General features: G+C 45.4%; 1 protein-coding gene across 1 annotated transcript; it reads right to left on the bottom strand.

The window, feature by feature from the left end:
* Positions 1-6,777: 6,777 nt before the first annotated feature.
* Positions 6,778-12,860, bottom strand: sac3d1 (SAC3 domain containing 1). Its single transcript, XM_073068481.1, has 2 exons — positions 12,229-12,860; positions 6,778-7,905 (listed from the first exon to the last, which is right to left on the bottom strand). Exons 1-2 carry the CDS (start codon positions 12,788-12,790, stop codon positions 7,427-7,429), a joined length of 1,041 nt encoding a protein of 346 aa, XP_072924582.1. The 5' UTR covers positions 12,791-12,860; the 3' UTR covers positions 6,778-7,426.
* Between the last annotated feature and the right edge of the window lie 264 nt (positions 12,861-13,124).

Below are 13,124 nucleotides of genomic sequence, written 5' to 3'. Positions count from 1 at the left end.
TGTAGCCTTAGACTACATGTCATCTATAAACATAATAATCACATCTTCTTGATTCACATCCCAGTTTTAACAATGAAGGGTGCACCACCAATCACAGTGATAGAGTACGGATCACAGACTTACAAGCAAAAATGTATCCTTCCACCACAAGCCTCTGTCTTCTTTCATCAACCCAGTTTGGGATCCAATTAGATAGCTTACCTCGGATCCTTTGTAACTTCTATAACAGCCTACCACAGATTCCAGAGCAAATTTCACAAATGGCAATTTAATAGACATATAATCACACGGTTTAAGAACCCAGAGTGAGAGGAAACAGGGAACTACTGACCAGTGAGCCTGATATCAGCAGTAGGGGTGAGGTGTATTTAGACTTTCAAAAGGATACATTAAAGCTAATTAAATAAAACTGATGCACATAGAGTAGAGGATAGAATACTGGTGCGGATTGAGGACTCACTGATGAACAGAAAATGACAGACAGTAGGGTCATTTTCCAGCTGGGAAGCTGCGATTAGGTGGGTGGGGGGGGGTGGGGTTCAAGGCAATTGGTGATGGAGCCTCTGGTGCTCATAATATAAATCAATGATTTGGATAAGGGGACTAACTATAATAGATCCACATTTTCTTATGAGACGAAGCTGAATGTGAGAAGGCTGTAAGACTTCAGATGCATATGAACAGGGACGTGACAGATGGAATATCAGGAGTTTCCTTCATTCTGAGAGATTTAAAGGGACCTGTGTGCACTTGAATATCTGAAAAGTAATGTGTAGTTACTGGAAGCTGTTAGGAAGGAAAATTGTACATTAGCCTTTATTACAAGAGGAGTTGAGTACATGAGTAAAGCTTTCCTGTTGCAATTATACAAGGCCCTGTTGAGACAACAATTGGAATATGACATACAGGTTGTTTGCTCTCTATGATGGACCTGTGATAGAATATAACAGATCTTCAGAGAGCATGGGGGTTTGAATAAGGAGAGATTAAGGACTCTCTGGTTTTCAAAGAATGTGAGATGATCTCATTGAAACCTATAAAATTCCTATGGCACTTAATAGGGTGAAGACAGTAATGATATTCCAACAAGTATAAGAACGGGAGAAGACCAGAGCTTCCTCTACTGTGCAACACCATTTTCTTGCTTCATCCCTATTTTCCTCAATTCTTCTAATACCCTGAAATCTACTGACCTTCATTTTGAATGAAATAAATGACTGAGCCTCTGGCTCACTCTGGGTAGGGAAGTCCACAACCCTTTGAATGAATATATTTCAATAGTCTTGCTGTTAATGTGAGACTACAACCAGGATCTGTCTCAGCAGCTGGGAGAAGCATCTTCTGCACATCCACCCTGTCAAGCTGTCTCAGAATTTAATGAGTTTCAATGAGGTCATCTCTCATTCTTCTAAACTCCAGAGAACAGACACCTGGCCTACTCAATCTTTTCTCGTATGTCATACCTGCCATCTCAGGAACTAGCCTGTGCATCTTCCACAGCAAGTACACAATACTCCAGGTGTGATCCTATGTTTACTCAAATACCCGTACAATAAAGGTTAGGATCTCTGGAATCAGGCTTCAATTCACAGAATAAAAAGTCAGGCATTCAGGACTAAAAAAGGGTTATGTATCAGTGGAATTCTCTACTAATTCCAAGCTCAGAAAATGAGCTTATTAAGGCTTTCGAATACAAAGGAATTCAAGGGATATGGGGTTAGTGGAGAAAAGCAGGGGTAAAACATCAGCCATAATCTTATTGAACAAAATAGCTAGCACAAGCCTCCTCCTGTCTGTTTTACGGATCCTGGAGAAACAGCCCACCAACTAGTAACCACAAGAACAGTGTGTCAGTGGTGAAAGCAGTTATTGGAACCTTCTGCTTAGGAAACTTCTGCTCTGCTACTGGACCCACCTGTTACATTTAAATGGTGATCTCATTCTTTTGAATGTGGTACCCACTCCTGTGGAAAGCTAGAGGTGCTTGAATGATCACTTTATTTGAATGATTTAATGTTTTAACCGTTTATATCCAAATGTGTTTTAATTACATTTATACTTGTGATTTAATTATTTAAATATCATTGACTTAAAGGTTATTGAGAAGGTTTTGATAAAAGCTGGTTATTCCTGGGGAAGGGGCTTGCCTGAACTCAATTTGTTGCAGTTTTCTGGTTCTTAGGTGCGAAGGGTTAGCTCTCTACATCCAGGAAAAAGTTCAGGTGATGGGGACTGCAGGCACCAAATTCAGGATGACCAATATATCAAGAGTGCTTGTATATGAATTTGCTGAAAGGAATAAAAGTACAAGTGTGAATTTCATATTAAGATATTGGTAAGTCATTTCTTAGACTTGCTTATCTAACAATACTAATACAGCAAAGAAAGACCACGGGTCAAAAGTACTTTCATCCCTCGTGATTGTTCCATCATTCAGTTATTTTCTTTCCGGTTACTTTAACTCCATGTTAAAGGTAAAACAAAGTAGCAAAGGGAAGTTGTTGCAGGGTTACAGGGACACAGGAGAAAGGAAGGGGACACCAGGATCGCCATCATGGGAAATGACATGGACCCAATGGATCATTATAATGATACATGGACCCTGTATCATTATAAGAGCAGAGGCGTTCTGCAAAGTGATTTATTTTTTCCAGTGTAGAGGACACCACATGATGAGTACAAATGCAATATAATGCAAATGGAAGAAGTGCAAGTGAATTGTTGCTTTGGTTGGAAGGAGTGTTTGGCTCCCTGGAAAGTGTGAAGGTCAGAGATAAAATGGCACATGTTGCTTCTCTTGCAATTGTATGGGAAAATATGACATTGGTGAAGATGAAAGTGTGAAGCAAGGAACTGGAGAGGAATTGTCCCTGGAAAGAGGAACACATGTCTGCTGCTGGTACCTCATTGAATGTAGAGGAAATTATGGAGCATGGTATAATGAATGTGGAGGCTTATGAGATAGAAGGAGAGGACAAGAAAGACTCTATCCTTTCTCTGGGTAGAACGGGGCTGAAAGCTTATGTGTGGGAAAAGACTAGGCTGGTGACTATCCTTGGGATTCAGTGCTGAATTCAAAATTTCACGAATTTCTTGATCCATTTTACTTTCCAGATCAGGGCATCACAAATAAGATCAGCATTTGTGGTCCATCTGTAACTTACCTTTAGAGGGCACCAGTGAACCATCTACGTGAACTGTGGAGATAGTCTCGCCAACAGGCAGAAAGTTCTTTGCTAACCTTCTCCCAGTAATGATGAGGGACCAGCAATAACCAGTCCTTACAGTCTGTGGCAGAACTGGCCAGGCCTGAAGTAAAGGCATCAACTTGTTATACAGTTTGCTTCATTCCACAGATGCTGCCTTGGCTCTTCACCATTCTCTTTCAAAATTTCCAAGGAAAGGTGTATTCTATATTCCATTGTTCTAGCTTTGTCTTCTTCTGTTTACACCTCCCAAAGTCCAGCTGCCTTTACCACCCTCCCTTGGCCCAGGTGTCACTGTTATCTGATGGGGTTTACCGTACCACATTCTCTTTGTTCCCTCCACTAAATTCTTGATTCATGTAGCAATTTTGATGCAATTGATTAGCTTGCTGAAGCTGGTTAACCATCAACTACATTCAGTGGCCACTGTATTATGTATTGGAGTGGATCCTGGTGTATTCTTCTGCTGCTGTAGCCTACCCACTTCAAGTTTTGGCGTGCTGTGCATTGAGTTGTAACACCTGATTAAGTTACTGTTGGCTTTCCTGTCAGTTTGGAGCAGTCTGATCATTTTCCTCTGACCTCTCATTAACAAGGCATTTTTGCCTATAGAACTGTCACTCACTGGATGTTTTTTGCACCAGATTCTGTAAACTCTAGAGACTACTGTGCGTGAAAACCCCTGGAGTCCAGCAGACTCTGAGAGACTCAAACCACCCTGCCCGGCACCAACAATCATTCCACGGTTCGAATCACTTAGATCACATTTCTTCCCTATTCTGGTGTTTGGTCTCTTGACCATGTTGGCATGCTTTCATGCATTGAGTTGCTGCCACGTGAATGGCTGCTCAGATATTTGCATAAATGAACTGGTGTACCTAATAAGGTGGCCACTGAGTGTATATTGCTACCAATTTGAAAGCATATAAAGCAGATGGGCAAACACAGCAGATTCCCAACCTTCTTAAAGATTTAGCAACCATTAATGAGAATATTCTGATTTATTCCATGGTTATTCAGTGTAACTTCTACAACAATCATTGTGCAATTTGATTATCTACCAAGAGCTTTGGATTACTAGTCCATAATTTAACCACAACTCTGCCGTTCCTTGCTAGGTGTAAAGCCAAACCAAGATGCCCCAGTCACAGGTCCAGAGAACATGCATCAAATTTGTAAATGAATCAATTTCTTCCAAGAAACTGGTTTGTCATTTATCTTCTTCTCCCTAAATAAGAGGTTATTAACGAGATGAACTTGAAACCAGTTTTAGAACTCAAGTTGCATCAAGAGGTCCTCAGTGGGGCGGGACGGTAGCATAATGGCTAGCAGAACACTATTACATACCCATCGTTCTCTGTAAGGAGCTTGTACGTTCTCCCTGTGGCTGCATGGGTTTCCTCCGGGTGCTCTGGTTTCCAAAGATATGCACGTTAGTAGGTTAATTGGGCGATGTAGTCTCGTTGGGATAGAAAGGCCTGTTGGCATGCTGTATCTCTAAATCTGCATTGAGGTGTGGAGGTATTTTGTTACCTGGATTTAATTTCTGTAATAATTAAAAGCAAAATGACTGCAGCTGCTGGAAATCAGCAATTAAAAGATATTGTTGGAAACACTCTGCAAGACACACAGCATTTGTGGAGCTGGAGAATACCCTGGAATGCTGGTTCAGCTTGTCTCTTTATTTCCTGCATTGTCTGTTCATAATTCTATTTTGTACATTCTCACATTTTGGCAGCTTTCCATTGTTGTTTAGCAGTAGCAGTACAGTACAATTCATAAACAATTACCTTAAGTTAGAATGATAAAAAATAAGTAGTGAAAAAAAATGAGAACAATACAGTGAGGTCGTGTTCACAGACTTCAAACATCTGATGGCAGAGAAGGGGAGCTATTCTTAAAATGTTGAGTGTGTATCTTCAGGCTCCTGTACTTCTCTCTGATTGTAGTAATGAGAAAAGGGTCCGTCCTGGATGGCGAAATGTCTTTACTGATGGATGCCGCCTTGTTGAGACATTGCCTTTTGAAGGCATCCTCGATGGTGGCCATGTTGGAACTGGCTTAGTTTACAACCCTATACAATTTTTTTTTCTGATCCTGTGCACGGGAGCCTCCATATCAGGCAGTCATGCAGCCAACCAGAATGCTCTCCATGGCGCAACAGTAGAAATTTGCATGTGTCTTTGGTGACATAGCAAATCTCCTCAAACTCCAAATGAAATATACCTGCTGCTGTGCCTACCTCATAACTGCATTAATGTGGGCCCGGATAGATCCTCAGAGATGCTGGCACCCAGAAACCTGAAGCTGTTCACCCTTTCCACTGCAGACCTTGATGAGGGCTAGTATGTTGTTCTCCCGTCTTCCCCTTCCGAAAATCCACAATCAATTCCTTGCTCTTACTGACATTGAGTGTTCTTAATGAGAACCCTAGGGTTTATGCATCCATATCTTTAAAATTAGCAGGACAGGTCAATAACATAACTGACAAAGAAACTTCTTATTAGCAAGGAGGAGATGCTGGAACTGCATACAACACAAAGCTTTACTTCTGCATATGCCATCGCAGAAAATTGCACTGGAGAGTTTGTAGTGGAGATTTATGAAGATGTTGCCAGGACAGAAACAATGCAGCTTTGTTGGAAAGAGGCAGACTGACTTTCTGTGCAACAGTGATGGCCAAGGTACTGAAAATTAATAAGGGCCTAGGCATAGTGAATAGAAAGGATCTATTTTCAATAGCAGAGGGGTGTAAAAGCAAGAGCCATAGATTTAAAGTAATTGGTATGTTGAGAGGGGAGATGAGTAAATATCCTTTCATTCAGAGTGTGGTATGAGTCTGACAGTTACTGCCTGAAAATAAACTTTTGAACAGTACCATGATGTGGCCTGCAGAGTTACAGACGTAGTGTCTAAAGATAGTTATGCTGAACCAGCTCTTTTTGACCAGCACATTTACTATGTTGCACCTGGCGGCCTACAGCAGAAATTTTCTATGATTCTAGTCTATGAAAAGTTAGTGTATTTTATAGATTTCAACAAGGACTGCACCAGTAAAGTACGTCATTGGTTATCAAATACTCAGCTGTCCCTGGAATGTAAGAGCTTTTCATTTAGGAGATAGAGCACAGGAACAGGGTCTTCGGCTCATCGAATCTATGCAAATCACCAGGCATCCATTGTTGCATTAATCCTAACCTAACCCATCTTATCACCACACACTCCCATAAACCAGCCCTACTACACTGATTCTCCCATTCACCTACACACGAGGGATAACCTTTTGACACCAATTAACCTACCAACCCACACATTTTCAGAACACAGGAGAAAATCTGAGTGCCCAAACGAAACCCAAGCAATTGCAAGGAGATGTAAACTCCACACAACACTGGAGATCAGAATTTTACCTGGGCTGCTACAGCCATGAGGGAGTAGATCTACTAGTGTCCCACACATTTATATTTTTCAATAGCTGTCTTCTCCAGGTCAAGTTTCAAGAGACAGCTCATCAAGCAGAGGAGTTGGTTTTCACCATTAACATCACAGAGTACAGCAAAGGAAACGAATGTTAACTGTAAATATTTTTAATCGACAGCTCCTTATAAAGAAAAGGATGACACAGAAAGCTCAGAGAGGTAGGAATTATGGGGAGATAGAGAGTGGCTCGGGGAGAGATAAGGCAGTACACACATAGCAACCAGTGTGCTTCACTTCTCAAGGGAGCTGCAAACTCAGATAATGGGTCCAAGTCAATAAAAGTCCACATCCCACAAAAGCAGGTAAACGTCCTGGCACTGCAGGGAAAAATGGCACAACCTATTTCAGCCAGCATCAAACACTCCCAGAACAGATATCGAACAGTTTGGATGAGCAGTCAAATACCCCCAGGAAGGGTCAACTTGAGTCAGACATGGAGGAAAACTCACTATGTATTGTCCCATCAAACATCTCCCAAACAGGACTGGACAGAAACTAAAGTTCCACCTAAAATGTGCCTTCAAACACCCCAGCAGATGGATAGCACAAATTAGACTCAGAGCAAGTTTCCTTAGAGAGGGCATCCCCTTGGTCTCGTCAGTCTGGGTTTAGCACAGTTCATCTGATTGTAACATCCTCCCTTACCACACCTATCACAGTGAAAGAGTGGAGGGAAACAGGTAAGAACCTTCCCTGTCCAGGGCTGATTGAAAGGCCAGCAGATGACGAGCCCTGCTTACTCAGAGCTCAGTCGCTGTCACTCTGTGGCCTTGGATAATACTTGACCTTGTCCTGTTTCCTTGCTTTCTGGTTACCAGCTCCAGCTCCTCAAGTCCAGGATTGGTGTCAGGGTCCCTGTAGCTGCTCTTCTGGAAACAGACTGAGTCACCCGTCACCTGCTGACCGTGTCGTTGGCAGAGGTCAGTGGCAATGTCCTGAGAGTCCACAGCCAGCAGTTCCACCAGAGTCCGGAGAGGGTAGCGACAGTTGCGGCAACTATAACCGTGGCTAAATGCACGAAGCAATCGGTGTCGGAGCATCGAGATGTGTCGATAGATGGCACAGCTCTCCAGGAAGGGGAGGTGACGCACCACACGCAGGCAGCGCACGTAGTTCCCCTCGGCCAAGGCACGGTTAATGGAAAACGCCACTTTCATCTCAGGCGAGTCTTGGATGCGGGCAGGCAACTGCAAGGCACGATGCAAAGCTTTATCCGATCCTGGGGACGCAAGACAGAGTCTGTGCACACTGTGCCAGAGCGGGTCTAAACTCACATCTCTCCCAAAAACCCCTCCCTAACCCACTCCTCCCCTCCCAATTGCCTCCTTCTTCTCCATTCCCCCCAGGGCATCTGGGCTCACGTCTCTCCCACTGACCCTTCCCCACCACCTCCTTCCTCTCAATCCCTCCCACAGGGTCTGGGCTCACATCTCTCCCACTGACCCTTCCCCACAACCTCCTTCCTCTCAATCCCTCCCACAGGGCCTGGGCTCACGTCTCTCCCATTGACCCTTCCCCACCACCTCCTTCCTCTCAATCCCTCCCACAGGGTCTGGGCTCACATCTCTCCCACTGACCCTTCCCCACAACCTCCTTCCTCTCAATCCCTCCCACAGGGCCTGGGCTCACGTCTCTCCCATTGACCCTTCCCCACCACCTCCTTCCTCTCAATCCCTCCACAACAAGTCTGCTTCTACTCAGCCTACCACGCTGGGGAAAGGTCTTTGGCCTGAAATGTTAACTGTTTCTCTCTCCATAGATGCTGCCTGACCTGCTGAGTGTTTGCAGAATTTTCTGGATTTATTTTAGATTACCAGCATATGAAATATTTTATTTGATTTTCCATTCTCCCTTCCTCACCACACCCCCCTCCCCATGACTCACATCTGAAATACCCCCCCATCTCCATTCCTCACACACACCCTCCCCAGCACCAATCCCCTACTACCCTCCCCATACCGTCAACCCCCTCCCTCTCCACAACTTCCACCAACCTCCACGCTATTTATCACACCCTCACCCATCTCCCCTCCCCACCCTCCTTTCTATATATGTAGCACTGCACCCCTCACCCCTCTACAACCGCTCACCCACTGCCCGCTCCCTACCCTCAACATTTTTGCTTAAGGGGAACATCACAGCAGTAGAGAGAGATGAAATTATTGAAGGATCATCCAGTGAGGCTTTATGATGGAGCTGAGAAATAAGAAGGGGTTGGTCACCGTGTTGTGGTTGCACTATGGGCCGCAATTAGTCAGTGGGAATTCAAGAAACAAACATGCAGGGAGATTGTGCAGACAGGCTTGTCATAGTAGGGGATTTTAAATTTCCTACCATTGGCTGGGACTGCTATGAAGTTCAGGGCAGAGATGGGTGGAATGTAAGTGTGCTCTGGAAAGTTTCCCTTGGCAATATGCACTCAATCACCATTTTATTAGGTATAGCTGTACACGTGGCTTATTAATGCAAAACTCTAATCAGCAAATCATATTTATTTATTTAACAATATGGCGCAGAATGGGCCCTTTGAGCCAACTGTCCCAGCAACCCCAATGATCAGTTAATCTACCCGGTATGTCTCTGGACTGTGGGAGGAAACCAGAACATGGGGCATGGGGGGGGGGGGGGAGACCCACACATTTCACAGGAAGGACACAGTCTCACCACAGAATAGTGTTGGAATTAAACTCGGGAATGCCCTGAGCTGTGATAGCGTTGTGCTAACTGCTACACTACTGCAACGACAACTCAATGCATAAAAGCATGCAGATGTGGTCTAGAAATTCAGTCGTTCAGACCACACATCAGAACGGAGAACAAATGCGATCTAAGTGACTTTGACCGTGGAGTGATTGTTGGTGCCAGACAGGGTGGATTGAGTATCTCAGAAACTGCTGAACTCCTGGGATTTTCACGCAAAACAGTCTCCAGAGTTTACAGAGAATGGTGCAAAAATTTAAAAAAAAACCCAGTGAGCAGCAGTTTTGTGGGCAAAAAGGCCTTGTTATTGAGAGGTCAGAGGAGAATGGCCAGACAGGTTCAATTTGACAGAAAGGTGACACTAACTCAAATAATCACACTTTACAGCATTGGTGTGCAGAAGAGCATCGCTGAACTCACACTACATCAAACCTAGACGTAAATGGGCTACAGCAGCAGAAGACCACAAACATATACTCAGAGGTCACTTATTACGTACAGAAGATACCTAATAAAATGGCCACTGAGATTATAGAGGATCCCACCAGAGAGGGGCAAAGCTTGGATAATAGGGTGGGGCAAGTGACTGAGATGACCAATGAGGGATTACTGATCAGTTTTAAAGTAGCTATGGAAAGACCAGAGACATAGAAGCAGAATTATGCCATTAAGCTATGAAAGGGACAGAACTCTTTCACATGTTCATGGTCTAATCTGGGACAACAGGAATTTGGAAGGTATGAAAAAGTAGCTTGCCAAGGTTGATTGGAGCAGTATGTTTGTGGGCAAAGAGACCACAGGCAAGTGGGAGCTTTCTAAAAATGAGGAAGTGAGAACTCAAGGCCTGCATGTTCCTCTTAAGAGTGAAAAGCCACAAGCAAGGAACCCTGGACCATACAAGATATTGAAGCCCTGGCCAGGATAAAGGAGGCAAGGGTCAGGTACAGGTGGCTGGGATCATGCAAATCCATGGAGAAGAATAGGGGCTGCAGGAGTAAACTCAAAAAAGTAAATCAGAAGACCAAAAAGGGGGCATGAGACAGCTTTGGCAGAGAAGACTACAAAAATTCAAATATATTTTATAGTATATTTATAGAAAAATAGTTACCAGGAAGAGAATGGGACCCTCAAAAAAAAACAAAGAGGACATCCATGTTTGCAACGACACAAGATGGCAAGGTCTTCAATGTATGTTCCTCCTCTGTTTTTACCCTGGAGAAAAGATGTGAAGACCCGGGAATTAGGGAAAGTTAATGGGCATTGGGCATCGACCACATTAGAGGAGTTGCTGACATCTTAACATGTAGGAAGATCGACAAACCTCTGAGGCCTGACGACATACTGGGAGGCTTGAGAAGAAATTGTTGAAACCTGGCTGAGATATTTGCATTGTTGTTAACCACTGGTGAGGTGCCGGAAGACTGGAGGGTAGTAGAAGATGAGTCTTCAATTAAGGAACTGCAAAGAGAAACCTGAGGATTATAGACCAGTAAGCCCAACATCTGTGGTAAGTTAGTTACTGGAGAGGATTCTGAGGGATAAGGTACATATGCATCTGGAAAGATAGGGATTAATTTGGAGTAGTCAGCACAGCTGTTTGCATGGTAGATCATGTCTTATGAATTTGATTTTTGATGTGTGACCAAGAAGGTCGATGAGAACAGGGTCTACAAGGACTTCAGTAAGGCCTTTGATAAGATTCCAGGTGATCGATCGGCTGCTCTGAAAGGTTAGATCACGTGGAATCCGGGGACAACTGGCTTGATAGTATGAAGCAAAGGGAGATGTTGGCTGATTGTTTCTTGGGCTGTCCTTTCTGACATGCTGCCATTCATCAGTAGAGGCAGTGAGTACTGCTATGACGGCAGAATATAGTATTAATGGTAAGACTCTTGGCAGTGTGGAGGATCAGAAGGATCGGGATCTGAGTCCACAGGACGCTCAAAGCAGCTGCACAAGTTGATTCTGTGATTAAGAAGGCATACTGTGAATAGGCCTTCATCAAACGTGGGGTTGAGTTTAGGAGTCGAGAGGTAATGTTGCAGCTGTATAGGACCCTGCTCAGACCCCACGAAGTACTGTGCTCAGTTCTGGTCACCTCACTACAGGAAGGATGTGGAAACCATAGAAAGGGTGCAGAGGAGATTTACAAGAATGTTACCTGGATTGGGGAGCATGCCTTATGAGAATAGGTTGAGTGAGCTCGGCCTTTTTTCCTTGGAGTGACGGAGGATGAGAGTGACCTGATAGAGGTGTATAAGATGATGAGAGGCATTGATCATATAGTCAGAGGCTTTTTCCCAGGGCTGAAATAGCTAGCACGAGAGGGCACAGTGCTTGGAAGTAGGTACAGAGGCTGTATCAGGGGTAAGTTGTTTTCTTTTTTACGCAGAGAGTGGTGAGTGCGTGGAATGGGCTGCCAGCGACGGTGGTGAAGATACGATAGTGTCTTTTAAGAGACTCCTGGACAGGTATATGGAGCTCAGAAAAAAATAGTTTTTTTTCCTAGTTTCCCTAGTGTTTGGAAACTGGAGGATGTCAGTTTAAAGTGAGAGGGGGCAGATTTAATAGGAGCTTGAGGGGCAACTTTTTGTTTCACAGAGTCAGGGTAATGCACTGTCAGCGGTTGTTGTTAAGGTAGGCACACTTTAATAACATTTAAAAGACAGTTGGACAGGTACACCAATAGGAAAGGTTTAGGAGATTATGAACCAAATGCTTGAATAGGCATCTTGGTCGGCATCAAGGAGATGGGACCTGAAGGGCCTGAGTTCCGTGCTATGCGACTCTAGACCACCACCCCCACCACCCCTTCCCCTCTTTCCTCCAACCCTCCACGTACCGAGGTCGTACAGCAGTGCTAGGGCCTCGAACTCCGCCTGGTTTTTATGCTCGCCCTCGCTGTACGTGGCGAGTAGGCGGCTGAAGCACTCGCGCACCTGGGCATCGATGGAGCCGGGCTCCCTAGGCCGGGGGTGGTAGGGCGGCGGGCCGACGAGCAGGAAGCGGAGACTCTGCTCCAGGATGGCGGCGGCCGCGCCTCCCCCGAGCCGCTGGGCGGCCAGGTCCTGGCGGACGCTGCGAAGCCGGTCCATCACGAAGTCGTGGACCACGGGCCAGGGCTCGGGCTCGGGGCCCAGCTCGGCCCGCGGCACCACCTCCTCCATTAGGTGCCTCACCGTCTGTAGCAGCACGGCGGGCGGCCGCAGATCCCCCGGGGCCACCGCCTCGCAACCTGCCGCCGGCCGCCTCCACTCCTTCACCGCCGCTCCCGTCACCAGCTCCAGCCGGTGCAGCCGACCCTGCTTCTGGCGCTCGGACCGCTCCCGCTCCGGGCACATCCCGAGGCAGCAGGCAGGCCTCATCGTGTCTGAGCAAGGTTTCGGGTTGGGCGGTGAGGGCATTCCCTGCGCTTGACACGGGCTGGTTCCCTACGATACTTCAGGCTTCAGCGGAGACCCAAGGCCCATTGCCCGTTCCCGCCCCCCAGTGGCGATGGCAGGAAGGGCAGCCTCATCTCATCCGCTCCTTGGCACCCACAGTCCCAATGACCGACAGACAGACAGACCTACATACTTTATTGATCCCGAGGGAAATTGGGTTTCGTTACAGCCGCACCAATCAAGAATAGTGTAGAAATATAGCAATATCAACCATAAATAATTAAATAATATTAAGTTAATCATGCCCAGTGGAAATAAGTCCAGGACCAGCCTATTGGCTCAGGGTGTCTGACAC

This window comes from Hemitrygon akajei, chromosome 16 (genome assembly GCF_048418815.1).
Source record: "Hemitrygon akajei chromosome 16, sHemAka1.3, whole genome shotgun sequence".
Lineage (NCBI taxonomy): Eukaryota > Metazoa > Chordata > Chondrichthyes > Myliobatiformes > Dasyatidae > Hemitrygon > Hemitrygon akajei.
The sequence above is the reverse complement of the archived record's forward strand: the minus strand, read 5'-3'. Positions and strand labels throughout refer to the sequence as shown.

Bases quoted from the DNA above. Each gene is read 5' to 3' on its own strand.
- sac3d1 (XM_073068481.1), bottom strand. From the start codon at position 12,790: ATGCCCTCACCGCCCAACCCGAAACCTTGCTCAGACACGATGAGGCCT. The intron at 7,906-12,228 runs GTACGTGGAGGG...TTGCGTCCCCAG, and splicing joins AGCACTGCTGTACGACCTCG to GATCGGATAAAGCTTTGCAT.